This window comes from Aotus nancymaae, unplaced genomic scaffold (assembly GCF_030222135.1).
Source record: "Aotus nancymaae isolate 86718 unplaced genomic scaffold, 86718_ANA_hifiasm-v0.15.2.pri h1tg000043l, whole genome shotgun sequence".
Classification (NCBI taxonomy): domain Eukaryota; kingdom Metazoa; phylum Chordata; class Mammalia; order Primates; family Aotidae; genus Aotus; species Aotus nancymaae.
Genome location: NW_026988457.1, coordinates 1605050 through 1625867, shown reverse-complemented (window position 1 = coordinate 1625867; position 20818 = coordinate 1605050). Strand labels below are relative to the sequence as shown.

At 51.6% G+C, this 20818-nt stretch overlaps 1 protein-coding gene and 1 pseudogene across 6 annotated transcripts in view; one reads left to right on the top strand and one right to left on the bottom strand.

The window, feature by feature from the left end:
* The first annotated feature begins 2768 nt into the window (after positions 1-2768).
* LOC105732122 (uncharacterized) lies at positions 2769-5028 on the top strand (annotated as a pseudogene).
* Positions 5029-7932: 2904 nt separating this feature from the next.
* MTUS2 (microtubule associated scaffold protein 2) overlaps positions 7933-20818 on the bottom strand; it is a 797713-nt gene continuing 784827 nt past the window's right edge. For 4 of the 6 annotated variants that reach the window (XM_064361722.1, XM_064361724.1, XM_064361723.1 and 1 more), the window contains 4 exons: positions 17513-17611; positions 16342-16461; positions 13052-13149; positions 7934-11263 (listed from right to left, as the gene is read on the bottom strand). In XM_064361722.1, coding sequence (XP_064217792.1) covers positions 11050-11263; positions 13052-13149; positions 16342-16461; positions 17513-17611 — 531 coding nt within the window. In that variant the 3' untranslated portion in view covers positions 7934-11049. Of the gene's footprint in view, positions 11264-13051; positions 13150-16341; positions 16462-17512; positions 17612-20818 lie in introns of all 6 variants that reach the window. The other 2 variants (XM_064361726.1, XM_012474136.3) reach the window with 2 other exon arrangements.

Here is a 20818-nt window from a genome sequence, read left to right as displayed (position 1 = left end):
CCCACCCCCCAGAGGTGGCAGCAGCCCCGAGGGATGCCCCCAGAGGACTGGGAGGCACCCCACCCTCCCCTCCAGTGCAACAGGAATCACCCGCACCCACATCCCCACTGTAGCCGAAGGTGCAATTACTTGAACTGCAGCCCCAGCCCACTCTCGACTCTGCAGCTGGCTCTCCAGGCCCTGCTCACCTCCAGACAGCTGCCTGGTCAGGGCCACTGGGCTGCGGCTGACCACTGTGTCTCTTCACTTCTCTGAACAAAGAGAGCAGGTCCTCTCCTACCAGCTCAGCCCCAAGCTGCTGCAGCCTCAGGCAGAGTGGAGGTCACCTTCTCCCCTTATCTTGGGAACCAGGCCTTCCTCCTGGGGACTGTTCTGGGGTTGAAATTCTGCATACTCCAAATTTTAGCAGCCATCTTTCCTCTCAGCCCCAAACACCCAGCAGTCAAGCCAGATGAGTACCACAAAACAGTGTGTCCCCACCAGCCCCCCACCCGCAGAGCCAAACGATGGTAGTACACTTAAAAAGGAAAATCAGGCCTGTGGTTTTTCCTCGTTGTGTTCAGATGGGTCGTTAGGACTGGACCTGGCCCACCCCTCGGCTTCTGAGGGCTTTGCTGTGACACCACGGCAGCTGCCTGGGGCTGGGCAGCAGGGCTGAGGGCAGCTGTTTCCTCTTAAATGAGGAAGAAGGGATCGATCCCATTAGGGCCTGGCAGGGGGTGGCCGGCTCTGCTTGTCCGTGTGTGTGCACGTGTGTAAACCAGGGACCTCCTTCAGCCCACGCCCTCCAGGCCTGGGCCAGTTCTTGCTGCTCCTGCCGTCTCCCCCACCGGCTGTGTCCTGAGTAACTGGAACGTGAGACTGTACCTGTGCAGGACTGTCCTTGCACGGCAGAGTTGGGAACTTTGCTGTGAGTCGCCGCCGCTCGCTCAGTCTTTCCCTACCATGCTTGGAACCAGTCTGTTGGCTCTTGTGAGGTTCTCAAGGTAGGTGGCAGCTCAGCCCAGGGTCATGACACGGTGGGTCATGGTGTTTCTGGCCCTGACATGAGCTGCCCAGCCTCTTTGTTACGTATGATGAAATTGAAATCAAGCTACAGCCCATGAAATTGTGAATCACTCCACCATATTAAGTTAGAGCGTAACGTTAACTTGGAAATGGCCACATCATCACCCCCTGTGGTTCGCGTATTGCTGAGGTGCTTGGGCCGTCGGGGAGGTGATTTCCAGGCATATTGTTGTCCCTTCTGTGTGTCCGTCATCTGGATGCTGCAGACCCCACGCCTCCGCAAGTGGAAGGGTCCGGAGCATCCTCCCTGGCCTCTCTTGCCTGGGTCAGGGCCTGCAGCCAACACCATTTCACACACTCCTTGTAGATGGAAGCCAGAGGAAACCTGGATGCGGGTGGAGCCCTACTTCCATTGAGGGTATAATTCAAGAGACAGAAGGCTGATGGGGGAGGGAGAGGGAGTTGGGCATTTTGGATACCAGGGGAAATGGAAATCGTGCTTTCAAAACTCAGTTTTCTTTCCATTTCTTCCTAGTCTGCCCTTTGACACAAATCTGGTAGAAAGCAGCCTGATAAATTGAGGGCCCTTATGCCCTCCCTGTGCCAGAAGATTCTCGGAGAGAAGTGTGAGAATTTGTGACTCGCCGGTGGAGGGCGGGTGGGCAGCCGCGGGCTGGGCCTCCATATCAGGCCTGCTCACCTTGCTGGGAGCTTTGTTCTGATCTCATTTTGAAAGTTCCAGAGGGAGCATCATAAGAGCCCAAAGCTCCGATTTCCAAAGAGAGGTATTGACATTTGTGTAGATTGGTGCTGTAACATATTTTGATAAATACTAACTTATTTGTTGGGGCTTTGGTTGTCTCTTGTCCTAGGACCTGGTAGTTATATTTGCTTGATTTTTTTTTTCTGTTATTTTCTACATAGGTAAAGAGAACTTGAGGAAAGGAATTTCCAAGAAAAGTTAAAGTGGTGGGGGAGAGAGTTGCTTTTTTTTTTTTTTTTTTTTTTTTGTCTAGTTTTTCTTTCTGGCTGAAATTTCCATGCAAGACAGCACCCAATAGACTATTTAGAATTGACACTTGAGTGGGCGCCATGGATCATTCTGTAGATTGAGAGGGTGTGTCTCCCCTGCTCCGAGTCCCATCACGGGAGCTCGCTGACAGCTGGGAGTCTGGCCTTCCTCACCCAGAAGCCTTAAAGCTCGATGCAGAAGCACACCCAGCTCGGCAGGGATGGGATCTCCCCCGCACCCCCCACCTTAGAGGATGGGCTTCCTAGTTAGGAAAGGACACGTGGGGGTGCCTTGCATAAATAGTTCACTGGCCACCGTGCTTTTATGAGGAGTTCTTTTGTACAGTTGCCAGGGGTTTTCTGTGCTGCGTGCGAGGGCCGTGATTTAAGTCATGGTGTTTGAGTGCACCTCACAATTTTAATAGACTTTTTTCTTATCACATCCCTTGTTTCCTTCCCTGAAATAAAAATACACACAGCGAAAAAAATGATAGTTTCACATCTCTTAGTTCCCTTGCCTAAATAAGAATATTCTTAGTTCCACGGCTGGCCAGGATTTTCCTTCATAGTCAGAACTCCCACATTACTAGAGGCACACCGGCCAAGGGAGTATTGTGTCTACTTTTATCTGTGCACCAGCCACAAATGCCCACATTGGAAAGACCCATTTGTGATGGGTAAACATCCCTTCCTGTCTCCCACATCCCCCGTGACCACCCTGCATGTGCTCATGACCTCCAAAGGCCCACACTCATGAAACGGCAAACCCAGCAGATCCCTGGGCCCCCTGCCTCAGGACCTCTGCTGAAGAGGGGAATGAAGGGGGTCTCCAGAGAGTCATCAGGGGCCTTAGGGGCGGCTGGCTTGGGAGCCAACTTACAGGAGGGCAGCTGTTGTGGGGAGGGGCGCCGTCCGGAGACCAGGCCTCTGCACACCCCAACCCTCCTTAACCTGCTCACACCCCCTTGGCCAAGGCTTTGTGTACCAGATTTTTTTTTTTCCAAATGAAGAGGTGATCAGATCTCACCCCACTATTGGTTTTGTTTTTGCAGTAGCAAAAACTCTCCACTGCGGCTTTTATCTCTATCAGGCAGCCAGCCACCTGGTCCCGTGTGCTGACTCTATCACAGTGGCCAGGATCCGATGCGAGTCCAGGGGTGACCGCAGGACGGTGGAGGCGGCGGGCTTCTCCACCCATCCTAGCCGCCAGGGCCCTGATGCACTCCCTCCTGTCCCATCAGCACATCCGTGTGCACAGCCGGAGGTGCACCTGGCCCGCTCACCTTTGTCTAGACCCGTGGAAATGCTGGGGATGCCAGCTCCCCATCTTGCCCCTGCCATTGAGCAGGCATTAACCGGCTGGTGTTTGCAGTCCCACATGGTGTGGTCTCCAGAGCAGTGAGTTCCAGTGTGGGGGGCGTGTGGACACGCCCCATAGAGGCCCCACCCAGGCTTACAGGGCAAGGTCTTGGGCACTGTGTGACGCAGGACTCACTGCTAAAGCAAGCCAGCCTGGCTCTATGCCAGGGCCCCTCTCTCCTGTTTCACACATCCCATTTTTCCACAGACTCTTCCTTCTTAATAGGAGCTGACAGCTCTGTCGGCATCCAAGACCTCACACCATGAAGACGGAGTGAGGGGCCTTCGTGCCCAGGCCCAGCACAGCTGTGTTCTGGAGTGGATGCGAGGCGTGTTCATGTCCATACCTCTGCCGGTTCCCAGGACGGGAAAATTGCTGGGTGGAGGCGACGTGAGGCTTGTGTGTGGAATGGTTGCGGAGTGCGCCTGCAGACCGATCTGAATATATGTCATGTTTAATTGTTATGTGTAATTTAAGATATGTTTGCCTTCGTCATGGGAAGATATGTAAGGCTCTTAAGGGAGAGGGAGGTGTGCATGCTGTCAGGCTACTGTGGACTTTGTCCTAGTAATGAAATGCTCTATCGATCCAGTGGTGCAAGAAGCTACACTCCATGTGTCGTCACGCTTAGGAATGACGCCTAATGGAGTTTTAAGGAAAAGCTGTCAGCCGACGCCCATCGTCCCTCGCATCCAGTCTTTCCGTGCCAGCGCTTCAGAGCCACAGTGCTCTCTTGCCATCAGGACTGGCTGGGCCTGGCGTCTCAGGGCACAGTTACTATGGAGCCCTCCTGGATCACTCTACAAATGTGCTGAGCGCCAGCTGAAAACCCCACAGGAGATGGAGTACCTTGGTCAGACTTAAAGAGTATTTTCTCAGGGTATTTACCAGTGTGTCCAGCAGGTCAGGAAGCAGGGTTGGAAAGACGCATTCAGACTGCTAATTTATTAACAAGGCAAATGAGTTCATGTTTCTTGATGACAAACTATTAAGTTTGGGACTTATTTTCCCATTTGAGAAGTTATAATATATATTTAAGATAAGTTTCCTGCTTAAGTTGTGCCTTTCAGCTTCAACGAGTTTAAGGAGCACTAAGGGTAATGATACCAATGAGGGTTGGTTTATTATCAAACCTGAATAGCTGTGGTTTCTCCAGCAGATGTTTTCTTCTACTGAACATGGAGCCATTATTAAGAGTTGTGTGTTTTTTTTATTATGTACATTTGTATATTTTTTTGCTTGTTTGATGTTCTATTTTTCTAATAGTTTTCTTACAGTTTCTTAAAGTTGCGACACTAGACGTAGATTCCGATGCTAATTGCAAATCAGGCTGACCTCTGCTGGGTCTCTCCCGCTTTTATTTCACTGTAAGGACAGTGTAGTTGTCATCCACCACCTTTCAAAAAATGTGAAACTGCCCCGCCCGTGCCCCGCCCCCCCGCCTTTTTGCTGACATCACTGTGTACATTGACAACTTCCTACTATACTTTATGTTATAAAATCAAACTATTTTGTGGTACATTATCTCACGCTTCTGCAAATTCTAATAAATTCTGTCTATGCCTTCCATGTGCACGGTGTGATCTCAAGAATCCTAGCAGGTCTCTGCTGGGTCCCAGACCTGGCGGTGCCCCATAAAGAATTCCAATCCCGCCCTGCTTCCCCACAGCCCATGACTTTAGTCCCATCTTCTCACTTTCCTGCCATTTGGAAATGAAATCCTCATTCCAACAATTTGAGCCTCAACCAGGGAATCCCTTGAACCCCCATTTTGGATGCTTTGATATTGTCTCCAGATTTGTTTGGCTTTGGGGCCAGAGAGGTCTTCCTTCCAACCAAGCTGTTGGGGTAAAGCGACTCAGAGGCTGCCAGTTGTCAGGCATTTGCTGAAGGACTTGGTCTCCAGCAGCAAAACACTCTTACCCATTGCCACCCCAGTCTGTGCTGGCTGCACACACACCATCCCGTTGGAGGGAGCAGAGGGCAGAGGGGCTGGGGTGAGGAGTGTAGCCATTTTGGTACTTGTTGCTCTCTGACTCCCTCAACTAACTCCCTTGAGAAAGGATCCATTTTTTTGCACAGGAGGCGGATTCCGTCAAGTGGGCCTTGATTTCCAGACAGTATGATGCAGTGGTTCCCAGCAGCTATACCAGCAGATCTGCCGCCCACAAGAGAAGGTTTGACCTTTTTGAGGTTTGTCAGCCGGTGGATGGTGCTGAAGGCAGACACTCAGGGAGCGGTGTGGGGAGTAGGGCCGGCGAGCTGCTCTCTGGACCCCAGCTTGCCTATGATCTGGAATATGTGATGAGCACGTGCACCTGAGAGCACCATGCAGTTTGTGTTTGTTGGCCACAGAGAAAACCAGACCACAGAGCTTGAACGGTGTGGAAGCAAGACTGTGCAGCATGTCCCGGGGACACGGGGTGGGCGTGACCTCTGGCCGGGTGTGATTACTGCGGGAGGTTCTGCTGATGCAGAACCGGATCCACAAAAGGGGCCAGGGTCCCAAAGCAGCCCAGAGAGCCCGATGGGCTCCAGAATTGGGAAATAAGCATGGAGCATGCCTTGATCCTGGATTTTTGCAGGTGTCCTGTAGGACGGCGACCTCTGGTCCCTGAGGATGACTTTGAGCCAAGTGCAAGGTGAACCCCAGTTCCTGCAGCGCCACACTGCCACCTAGTGGCTCTGCTTGGTGCTGCGCAGGCAGCTTGAAAAGGCCATGCCAAGTCTTTGAGCCATCTCTTCGAAAGCCCTGACCAGTGGCTCCTCAAGGCCCTGTGGGACGATGCCGGGCTGGAGGCTTGAGAGGTACCACCTGGAGAAAGTTTTCCCTTGTACAGTTTGGTTACAAAGCACCTCTGGTCAATCAAAAGCTTCCCCCAAATGGCATTCACAGCAACAAGGAAGCCTGTGGAGCCCAACCTGGAATGCTGGCCCTGCCTTTCAAACCCAGCTTCCAGCCCACCCTTGCTCAGACACCACACGGATCTGGGCAGGGTCTGGGACTGCGGGGGCGGGGGATGGGCTGGAACCAACTACAGATAATTCCATCAGCCCCCGTTCAAAGGGAACAGTTCAGTTTTACGAAATGAAGCCTGTCCACCCAGCCATAAATATAGCCATTTAAAAAATGCAGTTTGAAGAAAAGGCTTTGGGAATGAAACAGGCAATATCTTTGCTAGTGAGGGGAACAGCTTTTTGGCTCTTGGTGTGGCAGAGCATCTAATTCCAGTGGATTTGGGACTGCATGTGGAAGAAAAAGCTGTGGCTGAGTGGGACCTTACGATGCTTTTAAATTCTCCTTAAAACAATGCACCTGATGGGTGTCGGCTGGTTCAGAAGCACTGTTCCCGCTGTGAGGGAGGCGGGACGAAAGTGCTTGCCACGTGAATTTGGTGGTGCAGTCATGCGAGAAGGCAGCATGAAGGGGCAGCGGCTGCGTGGCAGGGGCTTTCTGGTTGCCTGTGGTGTGGGTGCCACAGAGGGAGGAGGTATGGGCCCCCAGGAGGTCTGTACACATGCACACTGCAGGGCCGTCTGAGCTCAGAGCTGCAGGGCATCCCCATCCTGCCTGGTGCTGGCACTGGAAAAAGATTCCCGACTTAGCTAGGAAGATTGGCCTGCATCATCACGCTGCATTGAGAGTGACCTGAGCCTGGCCGTCAGAAACACCAGATGTCTGTCTTGGTTTTGGGGCAAGAGGTTTGAGAGACGCAGATTGGCTAACAAAAACATTTAGCAAATGTAAGTGAATTGTGAATTAACACACTCTGTGTTAACCACCAGAATGGCTTACCAGCCTTTGGGGGTGTGTGTGTGTGTGTGTGTGTGTAAGTGCTTGACAGGCTCTCACGTGGGCAGGAGCCTCACTACCTGTGGTCATGGATGAGGTGAGGGTACAATCCCGGAGTCATGGCTCGAAATGTACACACTGACGCAGCAATGGCTTTGAGAACAGCCTTTGACTCCAGTCGCAGGTGGAAAGCCGTCCAACCCTTTGGCTTCCCCCCATGCTTAACTCCGTTAACTCCCTTCTTGCTAGGGTGATACAAGCCTCCCACACAGGGAGAGCCAGGCTCTCCAAGGCTTCTTGGCACAGAGGAGGTCAGTGAGTGAGTTGATTTCCAGAGTCTCCTCTGCCTACTGCAAATTAGCCATGGAAGGGGATGCCGCTCTCCACGGACAGTGGAAAGCTGGCTCTAATCTCACCTACTGCTCGTGCCTTGTTCACTGCACACGGTGAGTTAAGGACAATGGGAGGAGGTCATTATGAAAGCGTAGGGTGCACAAGACACCCCAAAAGAAACAAATGGGTTAGGACACATTGCCAGGTAGATTTAAGAATTGGCATTGATACCCTGGGAGGCCTGGATGACCCAGAGGTGGCTCTGGGGTGTTCCCTGTGAGGTCCAGAAGTAAACTGCGTGTCATCTACAAAGGGTCTGTTCAGTAATTGTTTAGGAGGGACTTGCAGAACTCTCTAAAATAGCAGCCACTCCCACACACCCTGCAAACCACCTCAGGGAACCTGCGAACCCAGGCTTCTTCCTTGCCAGGCACCTGTGGGACATTCCAAGGGCCAGCTGGCTAAACCGGCTGCAGTCCAAACTGAAGGCCATCGGGATGGGGGGAGCAAGCACTTTTGGGTTGAAGTGAATGAATGACCTTTTGTGTCCTCTTTCCAGCTGACTCCAGCACACCCTGGCCTTGCAGAGCAGAGGCACTGAGCTCCCAAGTCCAGGGGAGGGGATGCTCAAGCCCCCGGGCTGGAAGGGCGGGTGCAGGGACCTGGGACCTGCTGAGTCTGGGAAAGGGGATCTCCAGACTTCTTTCATGGATAAGCACCCGACCCTGGCACACACAGAAAAGGAGTCCAGCCTGCAAACACCCCCGCTTACCTCCCTGCCTGGGATCCCCAGCCTGAGAGGGACAGGTCTCCGGTTATATCAAGTAGATATCACAGAAAGTCCCTCAAGTTTATTTTAATAGGCTTTAGAGTTAAACACAAATATGCAACACAAACTGTAGGGGCAGGAAAAAAGATGTTGTGACCCCATTCATTCAATTAATCACGGCTGGGGCTGCCCCCATCCCCACCCGTTCTGACGCTCAACCAGAACCTTGTCCCAGCAAGTGGTGGCCAGGGGCGGGGGTGGGGGCAGGCTGCCCACGAATCTCCCAACGCCACGAAGAGACCGGTGGTATCTGGTGGGTCTGTCTGAGGCAGGTGCGGAGGCTGCAGCATCCAAACGTGGAAACGTCACTCCAGCCTGGAAGGAGACAGAGGCGGACGCCATGTGGAGAGAAATCCGAATCCTGATGGCGTGGAGGGGTGGAAGAATCGATGAGGAGGCACAGCAGCTGCCACCCCATGGCTCAGATGAAGAGCCATACATGATGGGTGTCCGTGACAAAAAAAAAACACAAAAACAAACAAAAATGAAGCCAGGGCCATGTGGAAATTAGCCCAAGTACCCAAGGTCAGGGCGGATTAGGGCAAAGCTCTCACCAAAGTCCACCTAATGAGGAATTACTTAGTGCTAACAATGCTACAACTCTGACCAAGCAGCCTAACACACTGTACCACGTTCTAGCATCACACGGAAGTCAGTATTGCTGTGTAACTGCATTTAGCAGGTGCGGCTATGTAAGCAGTTCCTAATTCGGACAGCTAAGCTGTAACCGAATCTGTGTTTGCAGGTTGTGCCTGCTACAAGAATAAATAATTGTGTACTTAGTCAATGTGGCATGAGCTACTCTAATGGAATGCCCAACTCAGTATCACAGTATCATGCAGAGCCACTAAAGCAAAGAGAAATGGTGCTTCCATGTGGATTTACTGTGTACGTCCCCAGAAGAAGCAAGACCCTTGGAGGTTTGCTGGAGATGTACCTGAGGCCCGGGAGCCCAGCTTGGACTCATGCTAGGGCCAGGGACCGTGTCTGCCTTCGTGCTGGCCACACATGTGCTGAGTAGGCATGCCCTGGACAAGCCGACCTTGTCCTCGGGCTGTTTCTTCCCTGCTCCATGGCTCCGGCCCCTGCAGGACCCCCTCATGGTTCTTCTCATCTTGGGCAAGCTCAAAGACAGGCCTGTGCTCAGAATAATTTTGGGGGGCCTCAGAGAGATAGTGCAGGGTCTTTGTCACATACAAGGAAACAAGGGCATCATCATCATCACCACATGTGTTAAAACTACTTCTTCCTTTTGCGTATCATGCTCCTAATCTTCCACACCACTACATGAGTACTGTTTACATCCTAATTCTACCATTTGAGAGACAGGTGCCAGTCCATCTGGTGCCGCCTGGCTGGCTGTTTCACTGCGCTCCTCTGTCTGGGAGAACCTTCTGGGTCTAAGATGGTAGCACGGTCAGCGGTAGCATTGCCTGATCATCCAGCAGGAAGTGCAAGTGGGTGGTCGTGTGATGATCTAGCACAGCTCAGAACTGGTCCCCCGGGACAGAAAATGGTGCTTTTCCCAGACGCCCCTGGTAGAACCCCTGAGCCACCTCAATGTGCAGTGAAGGGGTTGAGCCGTAGAACCAAACTGAAGGGGGGACTGCTATGAATTGGGGGCCTGAGGGTCATATTTCAACGACTTGATCATTTACAGCATCGCATCAGAGCGAACCACATGGAAAGCTGGCGTGACGGTCCCACTCTGTGCCTGGTCAAAATACAGACCCTAGCAGCCATTTCCTTCACGAGGATGGAGCGCGAACGGGCGCAGTCATCTCCAAGGCCATCCTCACTCTCACTCAAAGGTCATGCTCTGCCATGTTTTCCCGAGGGCGCAACAGTAGCTTAATGACTGAGTCTGAGATGCCATTTAGGAAAAAAGCAAAACTTGTGTTTACAAGACTATTGGAGATGAGTCACTGTCATAAGTCACATCTGAAAAACTGCTAAACCCCCTTAGGGTTTCCCACTGCTCTCCCTTATCCACTCATGACAGGAGTATCAGTAATTAAAACTTGCGAATGGAAGAATAGTGACCTCACATCATGTTGACTAAGAAGCTGATTGTTCCAAAGGCAGTTACCATTCACAAATCGCTGGTGTTCGTGTAAAGAGAGTACCACTTGGTGGCGAGTTGAAAGGTGCTTCTTCTCTGTATCTTTTTTTTTTTTTTCTTTTTCTATTTTGGGTAGAAATATTCCTGGGAAGCTAGATAGAAATGCATTTTCATTTCCCAATAATTCTTAGGCACAAGTTAGAAAACTGCTGACCTTCATTAAAATATGTCAGCACTTCATGTTATAAAAAATGCAATTCAGAACCGCCGCATGTGTATATATGTGTATCTAAATATACACACATACTGGTGCAGTACACAAAGATTATTCAATGTATATTGAAAACTGAGCTTTTGGTAACTAACCTGAAATTCTGCAGTGAAAGTTCATTGCTCAAGAACAATTACAAGGGTCTTTCTTTTGGCTCTAACTATGGTAAAACGTTTGCACATCAGACTTTACCGTTTACATGTTCCTAAGTGCTCACACCAGGGCAGTCTTACACGGGGATCAGAGGAGGACGCGCCTTGGATGCATTTGCAGCTACTGAAGCATACGTGCAGGGCCAGCTCCGGCGGCACCGAGTCACTGCTCCCTCAGGGTGGGGACAGGAGGACGAGAAGCCGGAGCTCCCACAGGCCGCGTAGTGGCGTCATCTGGGAGTCGTGCTGACTCTGGCCGGAGAGGAGGGCCCCGAGGAGGAGCCGCGGTAAACGGGAGACGTGGGCGAGAGTTTAATCGGGCTGGTTGGGTCCCCAGTTTGGAGCTTCCAAAGCAGCTCTTCGTTGGTTCGGCTCAATCTCTTCTTCTCCTGGGTTTCCTTCTCAACATATTCCTGGAGGTTAGCATTTTCCTCCGACAGTTGTCTGCATGGGCACAATGACAATCAATCAAGTAGCAATCATGCTGATGGACACTGAACCTGAGGTCGGGACAATGAGTGCAGGGCAAAGAGAGGAGGCTGTGATGCCCACAAGGAGAACAGGGACCAGGGCGACCCCGTGACCAAGAACACTGGTTGAATCATGATTTCCACTTGGCCCAATGACACATGTGTTCCCAGAGCCTCTCTGGCCAACACCCATCATCTCACAGGCCCTCTGCCCGGTCAGGGGAGGCACTGCTCTGTCTATCCACTGGAAAGAGCAAAGGCCAGTGACTGAACAGAGGGAAGTGGAGAGCTGGAGTGGGTATGCTGCCAGGAGGCCGCGAGAGGAGAGTCAGCCGCAGAGTTGGCAATTGACAATGACAACAGCACAAGGGCAGAGACAAGCCGCCAGCCTTCCTGAGCCTGCCAGGAAACTGGGGATGCTTTCTCCTGGCCTCCCTGCCCCAGGCTTGTGCCTCCACGACAGCAGGCATTCCTCCCCTGCTGGAAATGCTGCTCTATGGGTCTGTCTGCCTGCTGGACTGCGAGCTCTGGAGGACAGAAGCCAAGGTTCTGCATGCTGAACCCCAGCATCCAGCAGGTGCCAGACACTAATAGATGCTCAGTTAATGTTTGCTGATAAAGGCTGGTGGATGAAAAAATGAATCTGAGTTGCTTCTTTGTTGCATTTTGAAGAAAGACAGCACCTTTGAGGAACTCACAGGAATAAATGCAGATGCATTTTAAAGCTGGACAAACAGGTACAGAAAAGTGACCTCCCCGGGATAAAGTCTGTGCTTGCTCTGCTGACAGGCACCTTTGCAGCTTCTGGAGCAAAGGAGCCTGCTGCCCCCAGCACAGCCCTTCCTATGTGCCTCTGAGGCGAGAACAAAATGCCTGCAATAGAGGCTTAGTTATGAGGGCAATGGCTGTGTGTCCATTCCTGCATGTGTACAACAGCATGTGTGCATGAGGATGTACATGTGAGGATAAGTGTGCAAATGTGAGTGCAAATATGAGGGCATGTGGATGGGTGTGAGGGATTGTATGAACACATGAGTGTGTGCATGAGTGGGAATATGCAAGCGTGTGTGTGAGCGAGCATGCAGTGCCTGTGTGAGTGCATGTGAGTGTATGCACGTCCATGACCTGTATGTGCAAGGCTAACATACCGTGCGTGAACGCTGAGGAGCCTAGTTGAGGTGAGTGGGCAAAGACCTCGAAGTGGGCCTGGGTCTCACTGAGATGGCTCAGCCCTCATGGAAGAGCAGCTGATGAAGCCAAGACCCTGCTCTATCCCCCAAAACCCTGCTGTATCCCCACACTGCGCTGTGGGAGGGAGGAGCCTGAACACGCTTCCTTGGAAGCTGGGGCACCTCAGAGCAGGGCCCGACAGAGACGGGCAAGACCTGGAAGGAAATGGTGAATTTCTGGAAGCCGGGGTGTCAGCCAGTGGTGGCTCTCTTTTTAGCCTGGGAACACCCAGCTGGCCCTCCTCTCCCAATCTCTTCCGAAAACCACCCCCTTCCCCTCCCAGTGCTACAGGAGGACCCTGCTGGACACTTCTGCTGATTTCACTCTTTTCTCCCCAAGGTGGAGGCCACTGATACGTGGCCAGGTGTAGGCAAGGCGGCCACAGGGGTCTGTTCTTGTTCTTCAGGTCATGGGGGAAACAGCAAGAGACTGTGGGAAAAGATTCGCAGCCCAGAGTGAGGGAAACTGGGTATTGTGACAAAAAGAAGCGCAAGAGGAAAGCCACTTCGTAGGTGACACCCAGCCCACCTACCTGGTGACAACTGTGTTTTGGTCGATCCTTGCTTTAAGGTCTTCATTCTGCTGTTGGAGAACCTGGATCTTTTCTTCTAGGATAATGTTCTTTTCTGCCTATAGAGGATACAATATTTAAGAGGTTCTAGCAAGGCCATAAAACAGGGAGTAAACTGGTGCCCTCAGCTCTGGGCATTGGAGGATTATCAAGAAAAGCATTTTTGCAAATATCAGTTTGTAATGCATTAGTGGGTTGTAAAATCAGGTTACAGGAATGTGACCAGCATTTCTTCTTTAAACGAAACAGAACAGAAAATGCCCATGTGTACCGTATGTAGCAAATTTCAGATATTTTTTGTTTTATATAGAGAGAGTGTGTGAGTGAGTGGGAGAAAGAAAGAGAGAGAGAGAGACAGAGAGAGAGAGAGAGAGTGTATGTGTGTGTGTGTGTTGGGTCCTGATATAAAATGCATTTCTTACAGTGACTGTCCCCAGGCCCTTGCCATTGTCAGAGATAAGCCATGAATACCACCAGGACCTCGTTTGACTAATGGTCCCATGGTTCTTCCCAAAGGGTCAACCACACTGCAGCAGTATCCCTGGCCAGCGTGCGTGCACGACATGACATTCTGAATCCATGGAGGGACGGAAATCTACATAATGTAAGCACGCTTTCTCCTGTGGAGGCTGTGGGCAGTCAGGAATGCAAAGCCCAAGCCCAGCTTGGTACATTACCCTAAATCCCGTCATCCATGGCTGCTACCCCCTGCAACTGATGCCGTTCCCTCGGTTAGCATGTCCTCAAGGGCCTGAGACCTAGCTGAGTACAGTTCCAGTCTAAGACAAATTTGGAAATATCTTTTGAAAAGAATGTGACAAGTTCACTGTTAATCTAGTTAATCTTTTTTTGTTTTTGAGACAGAGTCTTGCTCTTTCTCCAGGCTAGAGTGCAGTGGCACAATCTCAGCTCACTGCAACCTCTGCCTCCTGGGTTCAAGCGATTCCCCTGCCTCAGACTCCTGAGTAGTTGGGACTACAGGCGCGAGCCACCACGCGCAGCTAGTTTTTTGTATTTTAGTAGAGACGGGGTTTCACCAGATTGACCAGGCTGGTCTCGAACTTCTGACGTCATGATCCACCCGTGTTGGCCTCCCAAAGTGCTGGGATTACAGGTGTGAGCCACCACACCTGGCAATGTAGTTAATCTTTAAAGAATGTAGTTAATTTTTAAAGTTCCCTATTTGTGAAATGTTCCTTGCATCTGGTATAACCAAACCAGGGGTTCATCTAGGACCACACATTGCATTTGGTGGCCGCGTCACCTCTCTCTCTGGAAGCATCCCTTTTTGCAGACATCACTTGCAGTATGGGTGCTTCTCAGTGAATGGGGCAGACCAGGTGATGCTGGATTGTCAAGATTCTGGGCAATGCTGACAAAGAGCAGGGCCAGGGGCCAGTCCTGTAGCTAGGATTCCTAAGCCCTGTTCATGGACAAGGAACCATCCATGAACAGGGCTTAGGAATCCTAGCCACAGGACTGGCCCCTGGCCCTGCTCTTTAGCAAGGCACCTCACCCAGCCTTCATTTTTGCTCCCAGGAGTTGAAGTGATCAAGTAGGTTCTTTTTTGCCTGGAAAGGTTTCTGGGATGAGAAGTCATATGGGCAGGCAGAAAGCCTGGAGCATGGCTAAAATCAGCCAAGTAAACCCAGAGGTTTGCTGGTGACCCAATGCAAATGGCCCAGCCAGGAGCGGAAGGATAGGTGACTGCTCTCAGAGTGGCTGGTCCAGCACTGGCCAGGCTGCAAGGCAGGGTTCGGTTGGGGTAGGCGTGGTCCTGTAGCTCCCTACCAGCCCTAGGCCTGGCCTGAGCTGGGAAGTCCTGGGCTGCTAGAGGGTAGAGAGTGGTCAGCATTGCCCAGAATCTTGACAATCCAGCATCACCTGGTCTGCCCCATTCACTGAGAAGCACCCATACTGCAAGTGATGTCTGCAAAAAGGCATGCTTCCAGAGACAGGTGACACGGCCACCAAATGCAGTGTGTGGTCCTAGATGAGCCCCTGGTTTGGTTATACCAGATGCAAGGAACATTTCACAAATAGGGAACTTTAAAAGTTGGATGAGATGATCAGTTCCTGCCTGAGACAGCAAGTTAAAGATATAAAACACTTAGACGGTATAACACGTGGGCTGTGTGTGAGTGTGTGTGTGTGTGCATACAGACACTGCCTCACAGAGAAAAAGTTCTGGAAAGTATAAGCACTGGTAGGAATATGATGTTATAACCTGCTTATTTTTGGTTTATCCTATTTCATAGTTTCCCACAGTACATATATTATTTTTGATAGTATCAAAAGTTTATTTTTAAAGTAATAATAATAAAGGGGAAAAAATAAGCATCTGAGATCCTGGGGCCAGCTTCCAGATCAAGATGGGCTGCCCTTGGAAGGAGGCTTCTCTGCCACTCCCTTTGCACACCTTTCTGGGATTCTAGCCCTGCCCGGGGGGTGGGGGGGATGGGGAGGTGGGGGAGGTGCTTGTGCCCCAGGGTAGGGGGTGAAATCCTGCGTGTTCTGTGCTCCCTAGGGGGTGACTTTTGCCAGCTCTGCAGGAGCCAGGCTGGTGGGCTGAGGTGGGTGAGCGTCAGTGAGAGCAGGGACGCTGTTCTGGACTGAATGTTTGTGTCCCCTGAAATTCCTATGCTGAAACCTAACCCCCAAGGTGATGGTTTAGAAGGCGGAGCTTTGGGAACGGGATCAGATCCAGAAGGTGAGTCCCTGTGAATGGGATTAATACCCTTATAAAAAGGGCCCCAGGAAGATCCCTGGCCCCTTATGCCTTGTGAGGACTCGAAGCACTGGGCCGGGGCTCCTTAGCGCCATCTCTGGCATCTGTAAAGCGGCTCGTGGCAGCAGCTGCTCCACAGGCAGCTGTCGGAGTTAGGAGCAGGCTCACGCAGGGAAAGTGCTCCGTGCAGTGCCTCGGCACTGGAGATGCTGCATCCTGCTGGGTCACCACATGTCTCCAAAAGAGGGCGTGGAGACCGTGCGATTGCCAGAAAACCAGGGTGAGGCAGAAAGAGGCCTCCTGTCAGGAAGGTTTCAGAGTTGGACAAGGTGAGGCCACCTCCAAGATTCCTTATCAGAGCTCCTGGCTTCCCGGGAAAGCCAGCCATGGGATTTTTCTGCTTAGGTGTAAGCAATGGGCAGGTAAGGGACACACCTGGCCAAACACCATCAGCGATGACATCAGGACCGACAGCAGGAACGTCATGGAGGTTAGTCACTCCCAAGCAAACAGAGCAACTCACCAGCTTTTCCAGCTCAAGAATCTTCTTTTCCTGCTCATGTATTTGCTGATTCTTCATCTCTAATACCTGCTTCAGACTCTTCATGTCTTCTTCCAAGTGCTGATAAGGAGCCAGTGCAATCTACAGGGGCAGAGAGCCATGAGCTGTTGACCGGGGCTCCCGGCAAAACCCAGTATTAACCGATGTCACTAATCCAGCTAAATTCAGCCTCTGGACCAACGCCCCAATAGCAATTGCACAGCAAAGAGAGAGGATGCTCGCAGCCTTCCCTGATGAAGGGGTCCTGCTAGTTCCCCACTGGGAACCCGTTCTGTGGGGGAGCAGGTGACACATGGGCATCGTCCACTGGGAAGTCTGACTCTGGAAATGCTGGATGCTGCCAGCCCATGCCCAGCAGGGAACTCATGGCATAGAAAGAGTAAACCCAACACTGGCTTTTAACATTCACCCAGATGACTGGTAGCTGGGGCTCTTCTGCGTCCCACCTATGCCCATAAAGAGCCCATGCACAGGAAATGAGCAAAGTGGCTTAAGAAGCAGAAAAGCCATTTTAGAAATGTTACAGTAGTGCTGCTGGATATAACAAATTAAAACACGGTATGTCCCGTTACATTCAAATTTCAGATAAAGCACGTTTTAAAAAGTCAGTAGAAGTATTGCATGGGACATACTTATACTCAAAAATTTATTTATCTGTAATTCAAATTTAACTGCGTGTCTTGTATGTTATTTGGCAACCCTACGTTAGAGGGAAGGAGTTTTGCCAGATTTTCTGAAAAAAATGCCCGTCAACCTATTAACTCGTACTGCAGCCAAGGCTGCCCGTGTCAGCCTAAAAAGCTGGGGGAGAATGGGATGGAAGGGGTGGTCGGGCGAGGGTCGGGGGTTGCCGGACCATGCGGATCACAGGGGCCCCGGGACCTCGGCTGGGCAATGCTGTGGAATTTGGCACAAATAACACGTAGCTAGAGAAATCCACAGCTGCTGTCCGTCTCTGGGGAGAGGTGCTGACAGGAATTGTTTACAAATCCAGGGGAGGTCGTGACCAGCTGTCACTTCGGCATGGGATTCACAGAGAGGCCTTGTCTTGGGACGAGACTGCTGAGGGAGTCCCGTGGCCTGGCTAGGGCGGGGTCCCTGCGGGGCTGGAGGCCTGGAATCCAGAAACTACCTCCAGCTGCTCCTCCTTGTTTTTCCTCAAGGCCTCTTCAAAGCGGTGTGCTCTGTCCCGCAGAGACTGGCTCTGGAAGGTCAGCGTGTCCACCTGGTCCTGGAGTAATGATACGAGGAGTCCAGCTGGGGGCGCTACAGTCCGCCACCACCACAGCTGGGGCAGCTGCAGTCAGCGGGCCACCACTTTCTTCAGCATCCTCAGAGTGTCTCCCTTGGGGCTGAAGGAAGAGGTGCCCAAGGTACCCAAGGGGACCCCCAAAACCACATGATGGGCATGGTTTCCCCCAATGCCTGCCCCCGGCTCGCCCCTTCTTGGCGCTTTGTCAGGAAGAAACCACAAAAACTCTGTGAACCGGGGGGCATCTCACAACATCTGATCCTATAGAGGCAGACAATCCTGAGAGGCGTCTGGGCCAGGAGACACCTAGCCCCTGGCTTTGGGAAGGACCACAATTAATGTACTTCAAAGAATCATTCTCATTTATGAAGCTCAATCCAGAACCCTTCCAACCCCCCTTGACTTCTTTCTCTGCCTTGGGATCCCTCTCACATCACCAAACCTTCTAGTCACCGAGCCCTGCCATCCTGCCTCCTGAATGTCCCTAGAAGCCACAGACTCCCCTGAGCTCAGCCACTTGGCCAGCTCCATCCTGACACAATTCTTCTTTTTCCTGAAGTATCACTCCTTTACCCTCATGCTGCGGGCAAACCCTCTTTCTAATGTGCAAAGCGGAACCCGTCCTTCCCCGACCTCCTACCCTACTGCCCTCAAGGTGCTGTGCACACTCCCTAACGCAGCGTCCTCCCGCCTCGCTGCCTCCCTCTCCTCTCACACCAGCCCTCCTGCTGGCAGTGCCCTCCTCCAGCCAGTTGCCTCTCACTCCTGCTTCATTCTGGCTCCCATGCAACCTTCCTGGTCTGACGGCTGGGTTGCGTGTCCCTGATAGGAGCTGACATGGAAGCCTGTCAGTCTCCTCCTTCCTGCTGAGACCCGCTCCCTGGCCAGACTGGCACTCCCAGCCCTCTGCCTTTCCATGCCTGTCAGCTAGGGAGGCAGCTGGCCGCTCTCCACCCGCAGGTTGAAGGAAAGCAGGCATGTCTATGGGGACACTGAGCCCCTTCCCCAGCTCCCAGGGCAGATGCACCTGCGCTGACCCTGCCCCACTCAGCATGCCCATGACTCCCTGCACCACAGGCTGGCAAAGGACCACTGATGCCCAAGAAGCGCTTCACCCTTCATGTCTCACTCATGCAGACCAGTCCAAAGCTCTGTTACAGCACCATTTCTGTAATATCAAAACACAGAAACTAGGGTGTCCCGTGAATTCTTAAAAAAAAATATATATATATAAAATACACACACACACACACACACACACACACACACACACACACACACACACACATATATATGAGAGACAGAGACAGGGTCTCACTCTGTCGTCCAGGCTGGAGTGCAGTGGGTGCAATTTCGGCTCACTGCAACCTCCACCTCCAAGGTTCAAGTGATCCTCCCATCTCAGCCTCCTGAGTAGCTGGGACTACAGGCATACGCCACCACACCCAGCTAATTTTTGTATTTTTAGTAGAGATGGGGTTTCACCATGTTGGCCAGGCTGGTCTCGAACTCCTGACCTCAGGTGATCTGCTCCCCCCTCAGCCTCCCAAAGTGCTGGGATTACAGGCGTGAGCCACTGTGCCCAGCTTACTTCCATTTTATTTTTAAGAAATGAAAGTTCCCACAGTGCCATGAAATGCAGTGCGCTGCGCTGCAGGTGGGAGCTTGCGTGCCTGAGCTGAAATGTTCATCACGGCCCGGCAGCCCCTCCGAGCCCCCAGCACAGGCCACCTGCTACACTGACTATAAAAATGCCTTTCGCTCCTTGGCTCCTACACCAAACCTCCTCGGTGTTGCCAGAGAAAGCATTTCTTTTAAGCCTCTTCCCCTCCATTAAAAAACAGAACAACAGAAAACTCGTCAGGCAATTATAACATAGGATGGATCCAAAATACCAAACTGTGATTTTTCTGCCTTAGTCACCATCACTCAAAACATCTGCAGGGAGAGAATGTGCTGTTGCAATCAACTTGGGCTGACTTCTTTATGTCAAGCTAAGAGGCACAAAGACACAGCTGGTAGCCTGACCTAGCATGGATCACTGGGGAATCAAGCAATAAATAGCATGGCAATAATCATAATAAATGTAACAATGCTTATTGTTATTACAACAGTTACAATAGCTGACACTTATTAGTGCTGACCTCAGCCACCCCAGGGCTATCCACTTTCCACAAGTTATTTCCCTTCATCTGTTCACACCTTGAGAAAGGTACTGTCATCATCCTTAAAGAGTAAACTAAGGTTTATAGAGGGTATGTAACTCTCCAGGATGTGAAAGCTAGTAAGAGCTAGCACAGGGGGGATTTAAATGAAAAACTCAAGTCTCTAACCACCAAACCTGTTTCTCCAGGTGCCTGCAGCCCAGGGAGGGAGGCTGGCTTGAGCAGTTCCACCCTCCTTTCACCAAATTACTTCCAGTCCAAATGGATTCTGCTGCACAGAGAGTCACAATGAAAATTGCCCAGTTCAGGACCATTTGGTCAGTGGCAGGGCACAGACTCCCAGACGAGACAAAAACTCTCATTTCCTTGGGTTTGGGATTAGATGGGATTTTTGTGACATCGCTGTGTGGCTATCACTTTCCTGATCTGTGTTCCTTTAAGGAACTGCCGGTGCAGGATGCGTATACCAGGAAGGCAGTCTGGGGTTAACTAGCCAAGGGCAAACCACACGAGCACTGTGCCGGTATCACACATTTGAGTTTTAGAAGAGTACCCTGGAAAGTGTGACCTGGGGTCTCTTCACAATCCTGGACTCTTTTCTTGGCGGGGCAGACTCAGTGCCACGTATGTTGCCAGAGGAAAGTAAGTCATCAAAGAAGCAGAATTCCTGCCTACATATCACAGCTATGGCATTCACTCCCACCATTTCCAGATGGAAGTGCGCCTAATATTTAAAAGATAATTTTGTTGTGATTGGAATTGCTACACCTGGAAAGGGAAGCAGGGCCCTCAACGTCCCCCTGGCTTCCCAGACAGCTCCTCCCTAGGGCTGGGGGCTGTCAATGTCTTTTCACAGAAGCAGCTGCCTGGGTCTCTGTAAGGTGGGAGGGAGACCCTGCATTCTCTCCTTGGGGGCCTGCAGGACACCAGGAAGCCCCTCTGGCATCTGAGACCAGCATTTCCTAAGGGTGGAAGTGAGAGGCAGAGACGGTGTTTTCATATCAGCCACCTCCAGGTAACT